General features: G+C 32.9%; 1 protein-coding gene across 1 annotated transcript in view; it reads left to right on the forward strand.

The window, feature by feature from the left end:
* Cntln (centlein, centrosomal protein) overlaps positions 1-26,200 on the forward strand; it is a 192,596-nt gene that overhangs the window by 83,704 nt on the left and 82,692 nt on the right. Inside the window, exons 8-12 of the mRNA XM_013020759.1 lie at positions 2,112-2,282; positions 4,030-4,155; positions 14,238-14,359; positions 15,741-15,860; positions 22,546-22,646. Of these exons, the coding sequence (XP_012876213.1) occupies positions 2,112-2,282; positions 4,030-4,155; positions 14,238-14,359; positions 15,741-15,860; positions 22,546-22,646 (640 nt within the window). The remainder of the gene's footprint in view (positions 1-2,111; positions 2,283-4,029; positions 4,156-14,237; positions 14,360-15,740; positions 15,861-22,545; positions 22,647-26,200) is intronic.

Below are 26,200 nucleotides of genomic sequence, written 5' to 3' on the forward strand. Positions count from 1 at the left end.
TTTCCCTATTTGGATCCCCTTTATATTTGCATCTTGTCTTATTGCTGTAGCTAGGCATTCTAATACTAGATTGAAGAGAAGTGGAGAGAGTGGACATCCTTGTCTCGTTCCTGAGTATTTTGGAGCATTTTTCTTCCTGAATCTTTATTAAAGTTTCTTGATTGATTATTAATTTTCTTATATTCTTAGGTAAGGTATGACTTTAAAAACAATTTTAAGAATACTAAATTCTTCTTAACCTAATTTGCCTATTGGATATACCAGTAAAGTAAAATTATCTTTCTCCTGCTTTATTCTAAATTTTAAATTGACCGTGAACAAGTTATTGAAAACTTAGTGACAGGGTATTCACATATCCTTCATAATTTTATTAATGAAAAACTGGACAAGAGATGATAGCCTTGAAAATTATTTAGCAGTCAATGATAGATGTGGTCTGTGTGTGTGTGTGTGTGCACACGCGCACGTCAGCCAGTCCTAGAGTTCTGAAGTCCTGGGTGTTGCTAGTGAGCATTTTTTCTCAAGGCTATCACTTTACCATTTGAGCTATAGCTCTACTTCTGTCTTTTTTGGTGTTTAATTGGAGGTAAAAATCTCATGGACTTCCTTATTGGAGCAGGTTTTGACCATTGATCTCAGATCTCAGCTTCCTGATTAGCTATGATTACAGGCATGAGCTACCAGCACCCTGAATATATAATAATTTTGATTGTGAAAAGGCAATACAGTGGTTAAAAATAGTGAGAAATAATATGGCAAAATCATATAGCCTCACTAGAAGAGAAATGTTATAAAGTTATTTTGTGTTCAAAAATGTAATGGAATAAGCAATCCAAAAGTGATAATAGTATAATAAAAACAACAACACTTTGAAGATAATGTTTAATAAGATGATAAAATAAAGGCTGGGAAACAAATCAGGTAATTTAAATATATGGATAGTGTAATATTATATATCAAAATGGTCCCCTTACCCTTAAATTTACAAGTTAGAAATAGGAAAATTGTGCTTATCTTACTTAAAAAGAAAACAGAAGGCAGAACTGAAAATAGATAGTATTACTCAGTTGTTTTGGACTTATATGCACACTTAGACACATGCACACAGACACATGCATGTAAATACATACATACATATGTTCTCATAGTCCTTAGAAATACCATTTAGGAAGGATGGAGTCTAAAACTCTTAAGTGAAACTTAGGGCCCTATCTTATAACTCTAATCCTCTATAACTTTAAGTGAAAATACTTTCAGAGCTATTAGTTCCATATTGATAATATTCACAACATAAGATTTGATATTTCTAGGTGGATAAAAAAACTTTTTTTGACTATGATTGAATATTTTAAGCTTTTGCATAGGAAGTGATTACTTTTAAATAGCACATATATTTTTGTTTTATGATTTCAAGTCAGTAGAGATGGTAGAATTTCTATAATACTAATTTTCATTGACAGGTTTCTTACCAGCTTTTCCTGTGACTTTGGTTGTTAAAATGTTAGGTCTACCATTAGCAATTTACTTGACACATGAGTTAAGTTTCAGAAGAGAATGGTGAATAGTTTATTGACTTGTAAATATGTCAGAGCTCTTGTAGCATCATTATTAACTTATGATATATTATAAGATAATTAGACCTAGGCTACTGTTACTGTTTCCCTTCTCTCAGGTTTATATTCTAGGCTACTGTTTGACTCTTGATGATCCAGTGATATGTTATATCATGAGGAACTATGTACAATTATACATGAATAGTGTATTTCATGAAACCATGAAACTCTTTATGAAAATATATATCTAGACATATAGACTCTTGGTGTTTTATTGAGACCTATCTTCTATTATATGATGCATTTTAAGTAATGGTAGTTAGCTTTTTTTTTTTTTAAGTGGGGTCTAGAGATTGAACACAGTGCCTTGAGTGTGGTGTGTATAACTTCTGCTACTGAGCTGTGCTCTAGTTCCTTATAGCTTATAGTTTACTGTTAAAATGAGCTTTCAATGAATGCTTATAATGTGTATAATGTAATACATGTAGTATTTTCATGTATTAGTAACTAATATATAACCATAGCCTAGATATTTATTAATATATTTTTAAAAAATAGGTGTCTGAACAGCCATCACTAACAAGCTTAGAAACACTAATGGTCTCACAAAAGTCTGAAATTGAGTATTTGCAAGAGAAACTGAAAATTGCAAGTCAAAAGCTATCTGAGAATAACTGTACCAACGTTTTTCCAGAGAAGAGCATTATAAGTACTGAAGGAAAACAGAAGGTAGAGACCTCTTGTCACTTTGTGTTTTTTAGGATGAGGCTGACAATCCAAAAGATAAAGTTCAGAAACAAACAATGTTATGTACTTCCTTGTCTGTGTTTATTGAAATTAAATAATATTATGTGCTAAATGATCTTTAAAAGGCATCCAAGGAGTAGGAAATAATTCCCTTTTAAAGCCTAAATAATATTTTTCCTAATTACATAATTGAGTATATTGTTAGTAGTATTCCTGTTTTGTTAGTGAATTATATACTTACATTGAAATGTTTTCCTAAGTATTTCTTATCTATAATAAAATGGGACAGTATTGGTTATTTCTTTTAAAAATGACATAGTTATTTTTCAGTTCTTAAATTTAGTGGAAGTAAAAGTGTTTCTAAGTTTTTATTCTAATAAAATATTCAATATATGGTCAATGTGGGATATAAAATAATAAATGGACTTTAACATTAACATGTATTGGTATTTTATAAGTTTAAAGAGGTAGAAAAAAATGAACATCTTTTGTATAGGATATTCTCATTATTGTCTTGAGTTTTCCCTTTTTAGTATTCATTACATATTTAAGTCATATATCAAAAGATTCCCTAGATTGTTGACTAATACAAAAATTTCATTACACATTGCAGTTTTATTAATTATTGTATTTCCACATAAGAGGAAAAGACATTCCTTTATAAGTAAGACATTCCTTTATAAGTAAGGAGATTTAGATTATTTTTCTTAAACTTTTTACATCAGCAATACAGGGAGAATGTTTTTTTATATATAAAACAAACTTTTCACAGTAATTTTTCCATTTTTTTCTCGAGTAAAACAAACTGTCATAATAGAGGAAGCATTTGAAATTAGACCCATGAGTCTGTGTTACTCTTATGAGTCCCTGTAATATTGTTATTCTCAGAGGAATGAATTTTATTCATTTTAAAATCATAACTGTATCATATATATCTTGCCATGTTTATTTAAATTAAACATTCTTGTAAAATAGAAATGCAACATTATAGGTCTTTCTTTGATTGCTTACTATATTGCTAAAGTTTAAAAATGTACTACATTGATGGTCTTCTTTTAATAAAAAAAGGAATGCATTTTATACAAGTTTTTTTTTTCTTTTTTGTAAGGACATGCATTAGGATGAACACTATGTTGCCCAGCTTAATAGTTGCCTTCTCATATTCTCCAGATTGGTATATGAAACTGTACATAATATAAACACACATTCTTGTCTCTAGTTAGCCACATTATAGTTAATGACCATATGGTCATTATGGTATAAGATCTACTGTCTGTTGTATTTATATTCCTCTAGCATATTGTTCCTTCAACTTCACAGTGTGTTAAACTATTTCAAAGGGAAAAAATCCTTTCCCTCTTGTTTCTGGTTGTCCTATCAAGTGTAACCTTGGACCCTTATAGAGCAATTAGACCAGCCTCTATCCCCTCCTTTGTAATGAGGTTTCTTGCATTTCTGAGTCTATAACCCTTTAGTCTTCCCTAATGGGACATCATTATTCTGAAAGAAACAATGTAAATGTAAATGAATATTCTCATTAACGAGTCACAGAGAAACCTTTAGTGGTAGCATTGTGGTAATTCCGCTTGTTATTTCTCTGGTATTCCATGCAGGACTTTTTTTTTATAATTCATTATTAGTATTCAAAATTACTTGTTCTTTAATTTTGCATGTCTTTTATAATCCAGTGTTTCAACTAGTTCAACCATGTCCTTGTTTTATTCTCAAGGAACCACCTGTGAAACATTCAAGGTCTTTGTCCCCAAAGAGCTCTTTCTTAGACTCTGAGGAGCTAAGGAAGCTGAGCATGGCTGAAAGAAAAATTGAAAACTTAGAGAAGATACTACAGCTAAAGGTGAACATTGAATCATGTCTTTAGTAGTAACCATGCAAATACAAAAATATACCAAGTAAACATTCATTTTACAAATTACTATTTGTCATTTTTCTTGCCTGAATTTAATTGCCTGAAAAAAGCATGTAGCCTGTCTCTTGTTTTTAATATTTCTGAGGATCATAATGTAATAAAAATATTTGCTACTTCAAAATGAAATATATATTCACTACTTTCAAATTATTTGTATTTTTGTTGTAAGTTGGTAATACATTTATTAAATTTCTCAGAGACAAAAACATAGAACTCTAGGAAGAGGAAAGAGAATTTACTATGTTTATTATATATGATACATATTTATATCTATCTATAAAACTAAAAGTGAGTTTGAAAACTCTACTATTTTAAGTGATTTATAGTTATCCTGTATGTAAAACTTAGTCAAGGCTAAGGATGTAACTCAATAGTACAAACATTGTCCAACATAAAAGACAGAGTTTGGTATCAGTTCCACAAAAAATACATACAAACAAACAAACATAATACATAGTAAAAATAGCAAATTAACACCAGTATTTTGACAAGGCACAGTGCTTCACTTCTATAATCTCAGCTATAGGGGAGAAGGTAGGAGGTTCACTATCAAATGGTAGCCCAGTCAAAAGTGCAAGACCCTGTCTAAAAATTAACTATAGCAAAAAGTTCTTGGTATATGCTCAAGTAGTAGTGTTATTAATTGTGAGGACTATGTTCAACACTCAGAACTATAAAAAAATCCATTATTTTATCATTTCAACTGACTTTGTCTCATAACATGCAACATTTGAATGGACACTCTGGCCAAGTTTAATATTGTATTGGTTTGACTTTGAAAGGTTAGACTTACTAGTTTTTACTTTGTGAATTCTTTTTGTAGTGGGGAGGGGCTGTGAGACAGACCACTCAGCCAGCAGTGAAAATGTAAAAGATGTTATTGAGGGAAAAGTGCTGATGCATGAGGACTGCACATGAGGACCGCACCTGGAGTTGCGATCCCAGGAAATGGCCCTGAGGGCCAGCCCGATGGGGAAAAGGGGAGGCTAGGTGTTGGTTTTATCCAATGATTGTTACAAGAAATGTGAACTTTAAGTTTAAATTTCCCACCAAGGTTTTGCTGGTGGGAAGCAGGGGAATAGAACAAAGGGTGGGGATGGTTCTGCTGGGTTAGGGCTCGCATTGCTCAGAAAATAGCAGAAGCAGAGTTACAGAGTGACAGGGTTACAGAGTTACAATTACAGTTGCTAGCTGAAATAGTAAGTTACCAGGGAAGTCTTATCCACAACACATTTACATTTATATCTTAAAATCATTCATTATCCATTTTAAACAATCCAAGTCAAATATCATATTCCATCTTTACGTCTTTCACCATATCACTTTTTATCAGAGGATCTTCTTCACACATACTGTTCCAATTTTGTGTGACTGAAGACTGATTAAATAACAGATTTTGGTGGTACAGATATGGAACTTAGGACCTCAGAACCATGAGGCAATTGCTGCTGCTGCTTCCCCTTCCCCCTCTCCTCTTTTTCCCCTTCTTCCTCCTCTCCTCCTCCCCCCTCCTCTCTTTCTGCCCTCCCCCCACCCTGCCCTGACCCAGGTTTAAACATAAGACCTGCTAATAAGCAGGTTTATCACTTGATCCATATCCCCAACCTCTTTCGCTTTAGTTATTTTTGTATAGGGTCTTTCCCCCTTTTTTTTTTTTTTTGGTCAGTTGAAATCTGGGCCTAGGCACTGTCTCTCAGCTCTTCAGCTCAAGGCTAGTGCTCCACTACTTGAACCACAGTGCCACTTCCAGTTTTCTGGTGGTTAATTGGAGATAGGCAGACTTTCCTGCCCAGGTTGGTTTTGAACCTCAATCCTCAGACCTCAGCTTCCTGAGTAACTAGGATTACAAGTGTGAGCCACCAGTGCCTAGAGTGGGCCTTTACTTTTATGCCCAAGCCTCAGACCTTGATCATTATACTTACGTTTCTCATAAGTTTTTAGTGATAGAGATTGAACTCTAGACCTGTGCATGCTGGACAGACGCTCTAACATTAAGACAGATTCCCAACAATAAAGTTTGCATTATTTTTCATATAGTATACAGTTACTATTTAGGAGAAAATGTTTTACTTCAAGTTTGTGTCTTCTGAAACAAAATTGGTTCATTGTAGATGGTTGAAGGCCATCTACATTGAAGAGGGCATTATGCTTTATTCAGTGTATTAGTATGTTTTACTTTGATCATAATACTAAACATTGTATTAGTTATAAAGAAAAAAGGTTTATTTTGTTCACAGTTCTGCAGATGGATATGTCTGATGATTCTTCATAGTGGTACAGTCCTGAGGAAGTATAGAAAATTTTATTGCAAGAGGAAGCATACCTCTTTGTAATATAAATCTTATGCTCTTTCTTATTTCTTTCTCTCTTCTTATAAGACCATTGGGATTCACTCCTAGGAGCTCAATCCTAGTGACCTGGTCTAAGCTTGATCACATCTCTAAGCTACCAACTCTGAATGCCATTTCAGGTTAAGTTTCCACTTTGTACAATGAGAATTAAATTTTACTATATGAACAATGCGGGTCAAATACAAACGTTATTCAGGTCATAGCACTCTATTAAAAATATTGATCATATCCAAAAAGAAGGATCTAGGCACCTGATTTGACACATCATGCTAACCATCTCAGAGTAGAGTCTCTGCTTGTGTTGTCCCCAAGGTCTACAAAGTGGCTAATAGTCCCTTCTTTTTAGCAAGAAGGAGTGGAACAATTCAAAGACATTTTAGATCTAATTTCTTATCTTCCATTTCTTGATTTTTTAAAAAAAATCTAGTTTCAGATTGGTTTTGGTATCTCAGGTTTGCAATCCTAGCTACTTAAGAGGCTGAGATCTGGAGGATTGTGGTTTGAAATGAGTCAGGCAAGAAAATCCTTGGGATTCTGTCTCCAAAATAACCAGCAAAAATCTGGGCTGAAGTTGTAGCTCAAGTGGTGGAGTACCCGCTTGGCATGCAAACCTAGAAAGTGTGAGAGTGAGTTCCAACTCTAGTAACAGACAAAAAAACAAAGAATCTCAGGCTATTTTGATTTTTATCTTTAGGCTTATTTTGACTATTGATTTCTTAGCTAACTATACAATTTTATTTTCAGAGTAAAATTCTTGTCCTCACAAAATTTCTTCTTAGTAGTTTTTCTTTATTCACATTTTTTCTCAGTGTAATTGGTAAAAATCATGAATTTCAAATGTATGTCATCTTTCACAGATTTTTCAAATGATGAAACACAGGAGCAAAAGTTTTTCTTCATTTTATCATTTAGTACAATTTCTTAAAGGGAAAAAACACTATACTCAAGGATATTTAAGACAAGAAGTTAGTAAACAAAATATATAGTAAAGTAATCTAAGAAGATTTATTGAAACCAGAGTCCTTTTATAGCTTTAGTTTGGTGTAATGAGGAAAACTATCCTATTTGTAGAGATAAAATTCCTTATTCTATTACAGCTTATTATGGTATAATGTTAACATTTTTGTTACTATTTAAGTGCATTAAGTCTAAAGTAGTTTGATTAATAGTATGCCTGGGCCTGGGGATATAGTTAACTGGTAGAATGTATATTTAGCATGTTGGGTTTTTTGGTTGTTGGTGTTTTTCATTTTTATACTGGTATTGGAAGTTCAACTCAGGGCCATGTGTTCTAGCTTGGCTTTTCTTCTAAAGACTGGTTCTCTATCACTTGAGCTACATTTCCATACTTCAGGCTTTTTGGTGGTTAATTAGAAATCTTCAGGGCCTTGAACCACAATCCTCAAATCTCAGCCTCCTCATTAGGTAGGATTATAGACATGAGTCACCGGTATCTGGCTAAAGACCTGGATTTGAGCTCCAACACTAATAATAAGAATAAGAATAATGATGATAAAGATGATGATGATGATGATGATGTTGTCGATGATGTCTGTTCGTTTCCTATAACAAAATATTAGGGTGGCTTAATACAACAAATTTATTGTCTAAAGTTTATGGAGGTAACTTGGTCTTAAACCAAGACAGCAGTAAGTTTGGTTCCTTCAAGCACTGCAGGAGGCAATCAGTTATATTCTTGTCTCTTACCTCTCGAAGCCTTGGGAATGTCTTGTCTTGTAAGTAGCATTCTTCCTATTTTTATATTATTTTTCCTCTATTCACATCTCTCTCCTGTGTGTGTGTGTGTGTGTGTGTGTGTGTGTGTGTGCGCGCGTGCGCGCGTGCGTGCACGCATACACACGCACTCTACTTCAGTAGAGCTCAGGGCCTTTGTACTCTGAAGAAGCTGGTGCTCTACCACTTGAGCCACACCTTCACTTCTGACTTTTTACTTGTTAGTTGGCGATAAGAGTCTCAGGTTTGTTACTGGACTGGCTTTGAACCATGAGATCCTAGCCTCCTGAGTAACTAAGATAATAGATGTCAGACTATAGAGCCTGGCCTTTCCTTGTGTTAATCTTTCCTCTTTTAACAAAGGATATTGGTCATATTGGATTAAGGTCTACCTAATGACTTAATTTTAACTTGAATATCAGTGTCTCCAAATAAGATCATATATTTTGTGACTTAGGAATCTAACATACATTGTTTCTGAGAGTGGAGGCAGAGTTTCATAATTCAACCTGTAACACATGACTTTTGAATTTTAAAATATATTTGTTCATCTGAGTATTACCTTTGTAGACTGTTAACTACTAATACATGCTAAGTTTTTTATATTAAAATGTTTTTATTAGGAAAGTACAATTACAGCTTCAAGGGATGAGTGGAGAAGTTCAGATAAAGATTGCCAAAAATGTTCCATGCTTAAATAATTATTATAGACAATTAGTTAACAGTCTCTTCTTTTGTGAGACTTTAGAATATCAATGTGTACTGTGAAAGGTACATGTTTTCTCCTATTGAAATGTACATTTTTTTCATATTGGCTATATTATACTTATTAATATCTTCCAACTTGCTGGTGTCCATTGGAAGAGAGGAAATGCTGAACTAACCACAAAAGACAGAATCCATGGAACCAGAGACAGTTGTACAGTCCAAGGCTGATTTTCCCAGGTGAATTAAAAGAGGGAGGGGGATATAGTTTCCACAGTGGTGCATATAACATGTATATATGCATTTTGATACATTGAGATTATGCTCTTTATTATATCAGCAGTAAGTTTACACATTTATTTGTACACTTATTAACGTGGTCTTCTTGTATTTTCTTTTGTGAATACCCTTACATATTTTAAGATGGTTTATCATTGTCATGTAATAAATAATAAATAAGTTAATGATATAAAAGAAATAACAACTGCTAATGATATAAAAGAAATACAACTGCTTTTAAAAAGTAATTTTATTGGTACTATAAAGGTGTGTAGATATGGGCTGCCAGTTCATAAGTCAGGTAATAAGTACATTTTTTCTTTTGGAAAGTGTCACCCCTGGCTTCCCTTCCCGCAAGTTACATAAGTCATTTTCCACATAGTGTATACTAAATAGCATGATTGCATTTGTTCACTCAACTGTAATTCTAATGTCATGAATTTTGTGATCTAACAACTTCTAAAATAAACTTTAAAAATGAGCACATTTGAGTTTTATGAAATCCTTACTATTTTTGTGAAACCTTGGATTCCTACTTCATTGACTTTCATGTATTTGATTACTTGATTCTTTTTTTTTAATTTTTATTATTTTTATTTTTTGTGAACACACTGTACAGAGGAGTTACAATTACATGGGCAGGTTAATGCGCACATTTCTTATCAAGCATTGCAGCCTCCTCCTTTGTTTACCCTTCACATCCCTTCCCAGCCTCCCCCCCCACCCCCCCACCCAATCCTTCCTGCTTCTCCCCCCCCCAACATTGTAAAGCTCGTTTTCGACATGACAACTTGTACTTCTCATTGTTGCAACAGGTCCACCTGTATACGACTTTTTTTCCCCATCTCCTCTACAAGTTATACTGACATCAAATATAGTGAAAGCAGGGGTTATACTGTGGGGGAGGACACTTCTCAATGCTATTTAATTCTCTGTCAAGGATAGTTTACATATCCTTTTTTCAGAATCATGATATGTATGATTCATACGTATTTTATAAAATTTGCTGAAACTAAATTTTCATAATGGGATTTTTGGTATTTTATTCAATTTTTCATTTTATTTTTACTTGTATAAAACCTTGTTCTAATTCCCTTAACATTGAGTCACTGCTTTATCATCAGAACTTGTGCTGTTTTTATTTGCTTTATTCTCATTGAGATTTTAACCAAATCAGGCTAGACAAAAGTTTCTATTTTATGAAATTAAAAATGAGTTTAGAAGTATCTTTGAATAAAGTTAGCTGATACAAATTTTAGTCATTCAAACTTGCTTGTACACAGAACTATGAAGATTGTAGTTTAGCACTTTTAGAGTGTTCTCATGAATGAATCTCATTCATTGGCTATCATTTATACATTGTAATGTTTTTGTATGTGTCCTTTGAGTTAGTGATATAAACAGTATCAGTTCATATACTTAATTTTTTGTTAAGAAATTTGGTGGTAATATTTCCTAAATGAAGCACAATTTTGCTTTTAATCTCATGTCAAGTGCAATATAGAGTTATTAATTCTTTTAAGATTATCAACTTTTGACAAGTAACTTCATCTGCCATCTGTTCTTGTAGGAACATTTTTTGTGAAGTCTTATTATCTAACATTTAGATTTTTGTAAAGTTTTAGTTTGTAGAGTAGGACAAATAAACACTAGTGCCAGGATTAGTTTAGCACATTAACCTAACTATATATGGGTAAAACTGTCTTTAAGAAGAATTATTATTTCTATTATATTGAGTTACAAATAATCCTTAGTTTGGTTTTAAATAATTTAATTTTTAATAACTCTAAAACTTTTGCAAATATTCCTAGTGTTAGAGATAATAAATCAAGCACCAAGTACAATTAAAGCAGAAAACATATCAATAAAATCTTTGACTATAATAACTAGCTAATGGAAATAGCTATTTATTGAGTTACTACAGGAAAACCAAAACTATTTGCCACTATTGAACATTTTTACTAAGGCTTTAGGAATCAGAAGTGGGAGCATTCAGTGCTATGATTTGTATGTCTCCTATAAAGTATAACATATCATAAGTGATATATGAGATTTGGTAGATTTCCTAGTGAGTCTAAAATTTTTGCTAATGGCCTAATGAAGTTTAGTTTGTGTTTTAGAATTAAGGAAAACAATGTTTAATGGTAGCTCAATTAGAATTAAGGAAAACAATGTTTAATGTTAGCTGAGGTAGTACTGGAAACTATTAGAATAGTGACAGTGTTAATAAGAAACAACTTATTCTATTAATTCAACAGAGGATGAGAAGGAATAATGTTGGGAAATAATAAATAAGGTTGGGAAAGTAATGGAATATTAGTAGAGAAAGAAAGTAATTTTTGGTCAATCTTTGTAATTTCTTAAATTTGTTTTAAAATAAGACTTGTATGAAAGCATTTTGATTCATGAAGAATAAACAAAGAAAGTTATTATAGAATACTTTTATAACAGAATTACATAATCATATTAACTGTAAGCTTACTTAAAATTTGTAGTTTTGACTTTAATCTCTCATAGTATTCCTAGCTTTCTTAAAATTAAATTTATTTTATTCATAAATTACTGGTACATCTTATTAAAATCTAATAGAACTATTTTTTGGGGTAGTACTGAGATTTCAACTTAGAAACTCATGTTTGTCAAATGCCACTTAAACCATACCCCCATCTTTTTTGTGCTTTGGTAATTTTCTGGATGGAGACTTTTAACATCATTTTTCCTCCTACTTGTGCTTCTTTTGTTGTTTATATTTTTAATTGTAAAAATACTGTACAGAGAGGTTAAAGTTACATGAGTAAGGTAATGAGTACATTTCCTATTAAGCATTGTTACCTCTTATGTATCTTGAATTACAGGTTGCGTGCATACCATGCCTGACTTATTTGTTGAGATGAAGATCTCTCTCTTTTTTTTTAGGAGCTTAACAAAAGCCAGTTCTCTTTATTAATAGCCCTTCTTTTTTATGTTTTTTATTGTAAAAATAGTATAGGGAGGGGTTACAATTACATGCATGACTAAGGTAATGAGTACATTTCCTATCTTTAGCCCACTTATTTATTGGGCAGTTGTTTCTTTGAAGATTTGTTGTTGGGGGATTTCATTTTTTGAGTTTAAGGTATGTTTTAGATATGAGACCCTTGTCTGTTGTATGGCTAGTGAAGATCTTCTCCCACTCGGTGGGCTTTCTATTGATCTTGCTAGCTATGTCCTTTGCGATGCAGAAGCTCTGTAATTTCATGCAATCCCATTTGGCCTACCTTTCTTTGATTTGTTGTGTTTCTGTGTCTCTATTAAGAAAATTTCGGTCTTTTGCCAAGGAGACCTAGGGTTTCTCCTATTAATTTTTTATTTTTTTTGTAAATCTTGGTTCTTAAAAATCCAAATAATTACAGCCATGTCATCTATGATAGCAGTGTTATTAATGATCATTAATGATCAGTGTTTTATTTGGCTAACTGAAATTATTCACTTAGCACATTTATGATTAGGCAGTTTATAGGTCAAAGAAGTAAACTAATATTTAGATTGGTAGTCATCTGTAGAATGGAAAATTCAAGTTTAAGATTAATTTATTCCTATTGCCTTAGAAGAAGGGATTTAAATAACTATTTTGAACATGGAGAAACTGACATACACTGGATTCACAGTAAGATTTAACAACTGGGCAACAAGATCTGGATTTGTGAATACTTAATATCTTGCATATTATAGGCCCTTTCTGTGTAGTTCTTCAACAAAATGAACAAAATTGAACTTAGCATCTGGAAGTTTTTCATTTATCAAACGGATACTGCCTTTTGGCAAGTTTGCAATAGCTGATAACTTGCATACATTCTGAAACTCTTTGAAATAATATGGTCCTGTCAAAAGGTTCTATTTTCATACTTTTGGATTATAAGCACTGTCATTTCCATAAGGCATGTAGAATACTGTATTTCTTCGTATCTGTAACACTCACTATGTCCTGATAGCTACTTAAAAGAATAATCTTGATGGAAGTATAATCAAAGCAGAAAGTAAAAGTATTCATACTGATGAGACAGATGGAAATGCACTGAAGTTATAGAAACTATAAAGCATTGCTTTACTATTGAGGTGATACATCAATGGTCAAGAAAATTGAATTCCAATGGAAATACATCACTGTTAATAATATCTAGGAAGAGGAGAGAGTGAAAAAGCCAAACTTTTGCTTTGTGTCTTTGCAGGGCAAGCATAATGCCTTTGTGTTCCATATTATTTTTCCCAGCAAATAAACATACAAGTTCACTTACATAGAAATATGAATATTTCTTTTAATTGAAGGAATTGAAGTTCCTTACTAAAGAAACTTAGTTCATAAAAATGTGAATATCTTCTAAAGATTAAGAATATGGCCTTTATAAAGTTTATTTGTGTTTATATCCAATGAATGTTTATCTCATGTGCCATATACTTTTAAAAGTTGTTGACTGTGTTTTTATCCCCCCAAAAGCCAATTTTTTTTTGTTTTTTGAACTCCTTATGCCTTATTATATATTTAAGTATGAGTAAGGGTTCTGAAGAATTAATCTTAATAATGTCTCTACTTTTTAACAAACCAATCATCTATTATATATAGATAAATTCTTGTGTTGTTAGGAAACAAAATATTAAAAATTTACAAAATATACTTACGGAATTTTGTATGTTTATTACAATATCCTATTCCATGGGACTAATTTGACAGCAAAATTTTGAAATTATTTTAATAGATTAAGTTGCTCAGTGAGCTGAGCAACTTTATCAAACCAATGTATTGCATTTTGTTACTTTAGGAATTTCTTCTCTTTTGCTTAAGAAATATAAAGACATTCAGTTTTTCACCTTATTTTTTTTTAAAATCACTTAGATGAATAACCTTTTACACAAAACATTATATCAATACTTCCTGCAAACTTGTTAACCTTCTTTGTATTGTAGTGCCAAGAAAATGATGAGCTAAGAGATGCCCATGAAAAACGCAAAGAAAGGCTACAGATGTTACAGACCAACTACAGAGCAGTAAAAGAGCAATTAAAACAGTGGGAAGAAGGCAGTGGCATGTGAGTTACATGGCTCATAAAGACATTTCCCGAAATATTAAATGGAATGGTATAGCATTATATAGTTGTTTTAATGGCTTTTGTTTGGATTTAAAGAAATTATTTGGTAGTCAAATCTTTATTATAAATTTTTAAATTCAGAATATAATAAATGAAAACAGAAATGTGCCAGCCATGCTATAAGTTTTCTAATCATTTGAAGATGTCAATAGCAGTAGGTACTTAAGAATTATTGTATATATTGTAATATGTGTCGAATAATCTAATTAAAGAATATATTCAGTGCAAAATAGTTACTATCAAGAAAATAGTTACTATACAGATCTGCTTTTAAATAAGTAAAAAAGAAGTATTAAAATTTTTATAATGCAGTGATTTATATTTTAATAAAAATAGAGAAATGTAAAATTAATATATATAATTCACATATACAGTTAACTGTCCTAAGACTATTTCAACCTAATATGTAATTTGAAGATCTTTACTATCCATCAGTTTGTTCTCTAGCTTATTTGAATGAATTGGTGGTCTCAGTTCAATTGCTCTGAACAGGTGTTCAGATCTTGGTTATTTCTAAGTGGCTCCCTTGTTAACAGTATCAACAGAGGGCAAAGGACTGAATGAGTACAGAAAATCTACTACCATCTCATCTTTTGAGATGGATCCTTTAGGGCAATGTTGATGATACACATTGGTCTGTTCTATAGAGAAATACTGTTTCTAATTTGGCCACTACAGCATTTTTAAAAAATAAAATGAAGAGTTTGTTTTATGTACAGAAAATGAAAATGTAAAGGCTATTCAAAATTACTTGTTGAAAATCATCACATCTAATTTTTGCTTTGATGAATGGAAAATATTTCCAATCATATGTTAGTAAAGCAGTAATCAAGTCAATTTTCCTAGATGTAGCCTCTGCACACCTAACTTTTCTGGTAATCACTGCTGAAGAGAAACTGCTTTCTGACATGTTCACTGTTAATAGCATATTGTAAGACAGGGCATCTCTACTACTTTCACATTGGATGGCAGAAAATTCTAGTTCAGTTGACTGCTTATAATAAAAATGGTTATACTCCTCCAGTTTATGTTTTATACCTGTTATTCTGTGCTGGAATGAATCAAAGAAATTTAAGAATGTTATGTATTTGCTTAAAAGTTGCTTTTCTTGGTAACAGTTTAGCTTTAGGAAAGTATTACATAGGATTTTAATTTCTTTACACTAATAACTTAGAAAATAAATCCATAACTAGTGAACGTGAAATTAGTAATTGAAATTTAGTCAACAGATACTTGTATTTATAAAATCTAAGAAAACTATAAATTAATTTATATTTCACTTTAAATATGTTGAGGAAAACAAAAATTTCATTAAAAATAGGACTGAAATCAGAAAAATAAAGAGAGCTGATCCCCAACAACTTCGACAAGAAGATTCTGATGCTGTATGGAATGAGCTGGCATATTTCAAAAGGGAAAACCAGGAGCTAATGATTCAAAAGTGAGTTTCTCTTTCTTTTCTTTTTTTAAATATATGGACTTAAATGAACATTATAGAGGAATTATTTTGTGGTTTAAAGGCCATAAGAAAAATACCTTATAAAATTTTAAAAAGGAAATTATCTGGATTTTGTCCAAAAAAGTAACAACAAAAAGACTGCCTTTTAGAATACATATATATGAGTGTGTGTTTGTGTGTGTATGTGTGTGTATTATGCAATAACAAGTTGCACATTTGCTATGTCTGATGGAAACTGTATAATATGATCTAGGGATTGTGTTAATTAATGTGGCTCTCATCTGTTGGAGGTGTCGCTCCTCATTAGCCTGTATTTTAGAGACTGCCGTGCTTCATTTTTGGAATGAGGTGGAGAGGGGATAACCTAGCCAGCCATCCTTGTTTGATCTCTTAGATATATACGCAATGCAGAATGCTTGAGCTCTCTTGGTTCCCTGCCCTGTCCTGCTAATCCCAGCTGAGCTCATTATGGTGTAGCCTTGCTGCTACTCTTGGAGCCAGAGCTGTCCAAGCTAATTACTGGTAGCAGCAGAACTGCCTGTTAAGGGTCTGGTGTGGATCTGCTAACATGGTCCTTGGTAGTGACCTGCAAAAGACACAAGGGAATTGCTTGCTTTCTTTTTGTGCACTTCCTGTCCTTTGGGCTTAATGCTGATCCTTCCACATAGGTCTTTTAGTTGCCCTAAGTATAAAACTTGATGAAGGATACTCATATTTTAGAAAACATACAGTTTGTTTGCTTGATCTTATAATGCATATGCTATAATGTTCAGCCTGGCAAGGAATGAACATTTTTTCTTAAAGAAGAATTAAACTAAATATAATTAGCCTTTCCTGTTACTTATCTATTTTCTCATGTAGAGTTAAGTTTTGATACTAAGACCATACAGATCTTTGAAAGACTGGATGACTTTTACTTTGCTAGAATTTAGCATCATGTGACATATTACAATTGATTTTTTCTTAGCTCTAAATCAGTTTATTTTATATATGAAGTAACATACATAACTGAATTTCAGCCTTTTCTATATAATGATAAACTTTTAAAGATGACCTTTTCAGATTTAGATGTATACTCTCTCATTTACCACTTAGAGTATATTATTTGTGGTAAACATGTAATGCTGAGTCACTTCTCTTGAAAATTATTTTATAGAATATGCAGAATATAGATTATATAGAATATCCTCAAACAGTTCCTGATGGTTTTGTATGTTTTTAGTGAAATATAATTCAGAAACCATGGAACCACACATATAATTCACTCTTACAAAGCATATAATTAAGTGGCTTATACTATATTCAAAGAGCTATCCACCATCATTATTACAATTAATTTTAGAATATTCTCATCTTCTAAAAACTTATACAATCTAATTATCATACTCCTAACTTGTCTAGCCTTTCAGCCCTAGGCAACAATTTTTAATGTACTTTCTGTACATTTAATTCACATTTTGTATGTTACAAACAGCACTTTGAATAAAATGCTGAGTTACTGTTAAACTGTGGAATAGTTTCCTTGTTATTGTTTGTGTAAGTTAGCTGTATGTAAAATCTGGCTTTAAACTAGTTTTAACTTTTAGTATAAGGTAGTGATTTTTTTCAAAAGAATGCTAAAATAGTGAATAAACTCTATGTGGTAAACATTTTCATGGTAACTGTTAGGTTATTTTGCTAAATACTTGTGTAGTTCACATATGTAAATATATCTGAGCTACTATTATATGTTAGGTACTGTGCTTGGTTAATGAAATGAGAAAATTAGATAACAATTCTATTCTCAAGTTGCTTATTTGGTATACACAGGAAAGAGCAGGGGAAACATTAGGGCTCCTGGGCATAAATAGAAGCTTTCTGAATAAAGATCCAGCATAACAAATCAAAGAATGACAAGAAATTGAACTGCATCAAACTGCTCGGCAGAAACTTCAGCCAATAAGCTTAAAAGATAGCTAACAAAATGGGGAAAAAATTTTGCCAACTGCTTATCAGACAATAGCCTAATATCCAGAATTTACAGAGAGCTTAAAAAATTAATACTCAAAAAGCCAAGAACTCAATAAATGGGCGAATGAGCTAATGAGGGTCTTCTTAGAAGAAGTAAAAATGGCCAGTGGACACATGAAGGAATGCTCAATGGAAATGCAAATCAAAACAACACTCAGATTCTACCTTACCCCAGTTAGAGTAGCCATTATCAAGAAAACAAGCAACAACAGATACTGATGGGGATACAACCAAAACAGAACCTAACACATTATTGGTGGTAACATAAACTTACTCAGCCACTTTGGAAAGCAATGTGAAAGTTCCTCAGAAAAATTAAAAACACAGAACTACCCCTTGGTTCAACAGTTCCACTCCTGGGCATTTACTCTAAAGATTTCAAACCAGGATGCAGTAAAGAAAGCACAGCCATGTTTATTGTAGCACTACTCACCATAAAGTATGGAGTCAGCCCAGGTCCCCTTATTAGACAAATGGATCAAGAAAATGAGGTATAAATACCTAAATCTAATGGATGCATTAGAAAGAATGATATTGTACCATTTTTAAAGAAATGGAAAGAACCGGATAAAATTATTTTAAGTGAAGTAAGTCAAGCTCAGAGAGACAAAAGGATGCATGTTTTCCCTTATGTGTAAGCTCGATTTAGCTTATAAATGCATAATACATTGTGTGGCAATCAGGTTTATGCAAATGTATTAACTGAAATATGGTAGATTCAAGAAAGATCTCAAAGAATGTAATTCCTTAGAAAGGCAAAATCAAAATTCAGCAAAATAACTCCAGGAAGCAGATACTCAAAAAGGATAGGGTGAGGTTAATGGGAAAGAGACAGATGAATGAAGAGATGGAAAATGCAGACAAGAATTCTAATATATTCTACAAAATTATGAAGAGTGAGAGAAGGAGTGAAGGAGTAGGTAGGGGAGGAATGAGTGAGACTCTTAAAAGGGGTGACATTAATCAAGATATATAAACTGCTTTGATAAATGGTAACTCCTTTGTACAACTACTTAAAGATAATTAAACAATGAAAATATAAAAATGTGCCAATACTGCAGCTTGAACAAAGTGACTTGCATTCTCTTTCTGTTTTTTTGCTCCCACTCCTGAAAAAAAAGTATGATGGAGAAAATAGGAATGACAGAAAATTAGTCTTTTCGTGAAGTTTGTTTACTGATGGGGTGGAAATTTTGTTTTCCTTTGTTTTCTTAAATATATATACATTAACTTTTTCAGTGTATACTTATATAATTTATAACGTGTATAGATTTGAGCAAGTATTCCCTCATTCAGGAACAACATTTTAAAACAATTTCCTAATTATTAAAAAATAAAAGTTCTTCTTACCCTTTCTCTTCACATCCTCTCAGCACCAACACCTGGCAACCACTGATTTATTCTCCTTCCTTGCAGCATTTCCTTTTTCAAATGTTGTATTTTATGTTGTTATTAATTATTATTACACCTATATAACTTTATAAAGGCCGGGTTTTTTCATTCAGCATAATATCTTTGACAGTCACTTGTTTGGGTTCATTCAGTTTGTTCCCTTGTGTTTCTTTTGTTGTTGGTGTTGGTCATGGGGCTTGAACTCTGGGCCTGGGCACTGTCCCTGGGCTGGTTAGCTCAAGGTGAGTGCTCTACCAGTTGAGCCACAGAGTCACTTCTGGCTTTCTGGTGGTTAATTGGAGATAAGAGTCTCATGGACTTTCCTGTCCGGTCTGGCTTTGAACCATGATCCTTAGATTTCAGTCTCCTGAGTAGCTAGGATTACAAGCATGAGCCACTGGCAGCGCCCAGCCTCTTCTTGTATTTCTAAGTGGAATTTTATTGTACAGATGTATACAGAATGTATTTATACATGTGCTGAAAACTAGGTCTTTCCTAGATTTTTTAGAAAACAATTAGGAGTAAAGATGATATCACAGTTCTTGTATGATCATACTTTAAAGTTGTTGCTGAGTCAGTTGGTCAGTATATGAATAACTGTCAAACTCTTTTCCAAAGTAACTATCATATTTTCATTCTACATAACGATTCATAAGAGTGCAGTTGTTTATTGTCAACCATTGGTATTGTAAGTATTTTTTCAAAACTTAATGGATTTCAGCAATGGATGACACTGGGATTTTTTGCTTGTCGTCCTTTGAATCTGTATATTTCTTCTAATAGCACCAAATTCTTACAATTCACAAACATGAAAGGTCTTTTATCTTCTTGAGTCTTTTTAAATTTCTTTCTTTGCATTTTATATTAGTTTAAACTAGGGTTTATGTGTGGGGGTGGTGTGTGGATCAGTGTGTGCAAATCCTAAGGCTTAACTCAGGGCCTGGGTCCTGTCTCTAAGCTTTCGTGCTCAAGGCTAGCATCTACTACTTGAGTCATAGATCCACTTCTGGGTTTTTTTTTTGGTGGCTAATTGGAGATAGGAGTTCCTGGACTTGCCTGGGCTGGGTTCAAACTGATCCTCAGATATCAGCCTCTTTAATAGGAAGGATTATAGGCATCATCCACTATTTAGCTAATTTTTGTTTTTGTTTTAAGAATATTGTAAATGGAATTGTTTTCCTGATGTTTTCTTCTCATCCTGTTCATTGTTGTATAGAAAAGCTTTTGAGTTTTATATTCTCATGTAATATCCCGCTACATTGTTAAAAATAGGTATTAGTATTTATCTGGAAGGCTTATATTTTCAATCAATGGATTTTTGTCTCCCGTCCTACTATAGACACATCTTAAGTAGGGCTTTTGGGTTTAAATTTTCATTCTCACTTAGCTCACTGTATGTATTTATTCTAGAGCACACGCTTACCATGGTAGCGCAATTCTGTTGTACTAATAAGGGTATCTTGCTTTTATTTAGCATAATGGTATCTATTAATATTTTTACTAATATTTCATTAGCCTATCTTTGGCTTAGTGTTCCTCACATGTTTGTTAAAAAGCGGTTGAAAAACTAAATGCATGATAAAATATTATTTAGAGCCATGGGGACATGGATCAGGTTGTAAAGCAACTATTTCACAATTATAGGACTCGAGTTCAGACCTAAATACCACCTATAAAAATATACAGAATCAAAAATTTATTTAGCTTGATAGGATGTCCCGAGCTTGTAATTCCTGTGCTCATAAGGCTGAGGCAGGAAGACTGAAAATTTGAAGTGAGTGTGTGTGCTACATAATTTCAGAGTAAACTAGGCTAGGCAATATAGTAAGCTTCTTCCTCTTGCAAATGAGTAATGAGTTACTTATTAACTTACTTGGTAACTTAAATATTTTAAGTATTTAGCAACTTCTTTGGGATACAGTTAAAAGAAATCATTTAAAACATTTTAGTTTATAAAAAGTTTTTTTATTAAAATATTAAAATTCAGTTGCACTGGGTGCCTGAGACTCATGCCTGTAATCTTAGCTTCTCAGCAGGTAAGATAATAAGAATTGCTGTTTAAAGCCAACAATGGCAGGGAAGTCCATGAGACTATTATCTCCTGTAAACCACCAAAAAGCCAGAAGCAGAGTTTTGGATTAAGTGTTAGAGTGTTAGACATGAGCACAAAAAACTCAGGAACAACACCTATGCCCCAGGACGCCCCCCCACCAAAAAAAAAATAGTTGCATAAAATTCAATTATATTAATTTTTGCCTTTATTTTACAATTTTTATTTTATATTTTAAACACTTTAACTGCTTTTATTGGTTTCTTTCTTTTTTTGTTTTTTGTTTTTTTGGTCAGTCGTGGGGAACTCTGGGTCTGGGCGCTCTCTCTCAGCTCTTCAGCTCAAGGCTAGCATTCTACCTCTTGAGCCACAGCTCCACTTTGGCTTTTTCTGCTTATATAGTGCTGAGGAATTGAATCCAGGGCCTCTTGAATGCAAGGCAAGCACTCTACCACTGAGCCACATTTCCAACCCTGTTTCTTTATTTTTTTATCTTTCTTAATTTTAAAAGAATTATATACAATTATCATCTTTATTCTTTATTATTCTGTTTGAGTCAAACATTAATTGTGATTTTTTAGTTTAATGATGTATAGAGGGGTTACAATTGCATTCATAAGGTAGTGAGAACATTTCTTGTCAAATATTGTTACCACCTCCCTCATTTTCTCCTACTTTCCCCTTCCCCTTAATGCCCACCCCCCCCCAAGTTATAAAGTTCATTTCTAACATGTTGTCTGATGAGTATCGCTGTTGCATTAGTTTGCCCTTTGTCTCACCATTTTGTTGTTTACCTTCCCTTCTCTAATTCAGATATATAATACACAGGGTACCAAAATCAAATACAGTGACAACAATGGATAAACCATATGGAAAAAAAGGAAAAAAAACGTAAGAATAAAGAAATAACTTCACATAGTACATTAAAATAACAACATCAAAGAAAAAACCTCTTATTTCCATATCTTGGCTTGGGTGCTGTCCTTCAGCACTCTTCCACGTTAGCCACAGCTCCAATTCCAGTTTTCTTGTGGTTAATTGGAAAAAGAGTCTCATGGACTCTCCTGTCTAGGCTGGCTTCAAACAGTGATAATCAGAACTCCGCCTCCTGAGTAGCTAGGATTACAGGTGTGAGCCACCAGTGTCCGGTTTCATTCTTTTTTTTTTTTAAGCTCATACATCTTATGTAATTGTTTATTGCTCTAATTTTCATAGGTTAAATCTTCAAGAAGAATTGGATGAACTTAAAGTACATATGTCTATTGATAAAGCAACAATACAAGAATTGAATAGACGTATAGCTGAGAAAAGAGAAGGTAATTTTCATCAAACTATGTACAAGAATTGTTAAATTATAGTGTTCTTGATGTTTTATCTTCAGTTTCTTTTAATAATGTTGCTCTTTTTTCCCTTTTACCATTACAAAAAAAATCAAATAAATGGAATCCATTCAAGTGTCTTTTGGGACAAGGTTATAATCTAAATTAGGTTGAGATTTCATCTTACCCCAGTCAGAATGGCAATCATCAAGAAAACAAAAACAATAAATGCTAGCATTGAAACTAATATACACTGTCTTGAAATTAGAATGGAGATTTATCAAAAGGCTTAAAATAGCTGAAAGTTCATTTCTTTGGTCCTTTCTACTTTGGAGGATAAGAAGGAGAGAATCATGGTCAGAGGCCAGCTTGAGGAGTAAGCTTAAAAGACTCCATCTCAATCAACAAAGAAAGTGAGCGTGGTAGTTGATACTTACTTATGTAAGAGGTGTAAATAGGAAAATTTGGTCTAGGTTTGACTTGATAAAAAGCAAGAGCCTATTTGAAAAGTCAAAACTGCAAAAAGCCTAGGATACATAACTCAGGGAATAGAGCTCCTGCCTAGCAAGTGTTAATCCTTGAGTTTAAATGCCAGACCTTTAAAACAAAGTACTGAAGAAAGATCTACTTTCTGACCCTGTTATACCACCGTTGGGTATATATTTAAAGAAACATAATCAACATTCAAGAAACATATCTATACTACTATGTTTACTGCAACACTATTCACTATTCATAGTAGTTAAGCTATGAAATTAGACTATGCTTAACAGCCAACAAATAGGTAAGGAAAATATGGCTATATAAACACAGTAGAGTTTTATTCAGCCATGATGAAGAATGAAATTACATCATTTTCCAAAGAATGGATAGAAGTAAAGATTAATGCACTGAGTAAAATAAGCCAACCTCAAAAAGTCATGTACTGTATGTTTTTCTTATGTGATAGCAATAAAAATAATACAACATTAGTAAAAATGGAAACTGTTGCCAGTCACTATTGGCTCATGCCTGAAATCTTTGCTGCTCAAAGAGTAGAGATTTGAGGATTGTTGATCCAAGCCACTCTGGTAGGAAAGTCTGTGAAACTCTTAGATCTAAATAACCACCAAAAAGATGGAAGTAGAGCCATGGCTCAAATGGTAGCACAATAGTCTTGATCAAAAGCATACAGGCTCTGAGTTCAAGCCCAGTACTGGCAAACACAAGTAAAGGGGACTGTTGGGGTATATTTTCATCAAGAATGGAGAGCAAAAAAGGAGTATATAATGAAACTAACCAAATACTCTTTGAAAAAGAGGCCTAGGAGGATGGGTAATTCAGAGTAAATAATAGAAGTTGCAACTTGCTTGCAGTATGCTGTGTACATATGCAGAATTTTCACAATGGAACTCTTGTACTATTAATAATTGCTAATTTTTTAAGTCACAATTTCTGAGGAGATATTTAATAAGGACAAATAATAGCAGTTTCTATGTTCATTGGTAAAATTTTCTTTGTTACGTTGTTTTATAGTTATAGTCAACATCACTAATAATTCATTCATATTTTCATTTAAAATTAAAAACTTTTGAAATGATTTAGTTCTATATTTTCATGTAAACAAAAACCTTTCTGCATATGATAATGTAAAATGATGATTATCAAAATAAACTCCAAGAAATGGAAACTAGAGGTTTTTAATTCTACTTTTTGTAGTTTTTTTGTTTTTGATTTGTTTTTTCCCTTTTGGATATTTTTTAATTTCTGTACTTTTTGTCTTGTATGTAAGTTTATCTGTTTTGGGGAGAGCAAGAGGAAGCACAGAAATGGTGGGAGAAAGGGTGAACTAATTCAGCAGTGATACTTAGTAGACACTGTTGAAAATGTTGGGAGGGAGAATCCGAGGGAAGAAGTGACATTGTTCAAAAAGAAATGTACTCTATCACCTGAACTATGTAACTGTAACTCCTCTGTGCATCACTTTTCAATAAATTTTTTTAAAGAATTTTAAACCAAGAAGGAAACTTGGAAGATTTCAAATGTGCAACCAGTTGCCTAAAATGGTTCAGTAATAGGAAATGTATCACTGTTAAAATTGAAAGGTAGGGGCTGGGAAGGTGGCTCAGTGGTAGAGCGCTTGCCTTGCACGTATGAGGCCCTGGGTTCGATTCTTCAGCACCACATAAGCATAAAGAAAAAAAGCCAGAAGTGGCGCTGTGGCTCAAGTGGTAGAGCCCTAGCCTTGAGCTGAAAAGCTGAGGGACAGCACCCAGGCCCAGAGTTCAGGCCCCACGACCGGACCCAAAAAAAAAAAAATTGAAAGGTAAATTTTTTGTTGAAAATGAGGGTACATATGTTTACTATGCAACTCATTACCTCTTTAGGAAAAAATATTGTTTACATGATAGGATTTCTTATTTAACTTGCGATAGCGTAATTATTATCACTGTTATTTTTAGCTGCTGACAATATCTACTAATTACTGTTCATCTATACCTCTCCTGGCTTTTTTAAATAACTGTTGTTTTAGTAGCTCTTACATAGGTCATGAGTAATTTGTCTAAGCTCATATTTGAACACTTGTATTTCATACCTTTAACTATCATACTTCAGGCTTACTTATCAGATCCTGAACACTGCTCTTTCCCCTCCTTCCAGCCCATTTTACCTCCTACTCTTGCCTGAATCTTATTTCTCACAGTGTGACATTTTTCTTTTTGGATCTCTAACCCACTACTTGCTTTACCTAAAAAAACAGACAGTGACTTCATTGTTTCTGAAAAACTATGAACACGTAAGCATGAAAGAAACAACAACAGAACCCCAGTAAAAATAAAGAAAAAAATCAAAATCAATTTAACATCAAAATCATTAGGAAGACACACTCATGCCTATAATCATAGCTGTACAGGAGGCTTTGATTGGGACAATTGAAGTTGATAGTTAGAGAGTATTTAGAAAAGTTTGTGAGACTCCATCATCAAAATAGCTAGCAAAATCTGGGCTGGGTGGGGGCTCCAGTGGTAAGAGTGCCAGCATAGTGAGCCAGCCAGGCAAGCAGGAAGCCCTGAATTCAAGCCCTGTACCAAAAAACAAAAAATCAAAACTATTACTTGTCACAGAATCATCTTTTCACAAGGTTTTTGTCACTACAAAAACCCACGAAATTTAAACAACTTCTTAGGTTCATAGCCATCATGTATCCATCATTTCTTTTATCTTTAGTACAGTCTTATCTCTAATAGATATCTCGTAATTACTACCTTTTACAATGACATTCCATTAGTCTGCTCAATTTAAATTTGGCCTTCATCAGCATTTTCACTTTGCTAATGAAGACATCCTGAAGAAGATAGACTGACATTTTTCTATGTCTTTGCCAGTGTTGTCTAGGATCAATTTATTGACCTTTTTTTTTTATCAAACTGTTTGAATTGAATTTCAAATAATTCTTTTATGCTCTGTTGGTGCTAAGCATAAGAGGTCTTGTGTATCTGTTTTTTGCATCTTTTTAGGTAAAACAAATAGAGAATAGGCAAAGCATATAACCACTAGAAATTTTGGCCGTC

This window comes from Dipodomys ordii, unplaced genomic scaffold (genome assembly GCF_000151885.1).
Source record: "Dipodomys ordii isolate 6190 unplaced genomic scaffold, Dord_2.0 Scaffold53, whole genome shotgun sequence".
In the NCBI taxonomy this organism is placed as follows: Eukaryota; Metazoa; Chordata; class Mammalia; order Rodentia; family Heteromyidae; genus Dipodomys; species Dipodomys ordii.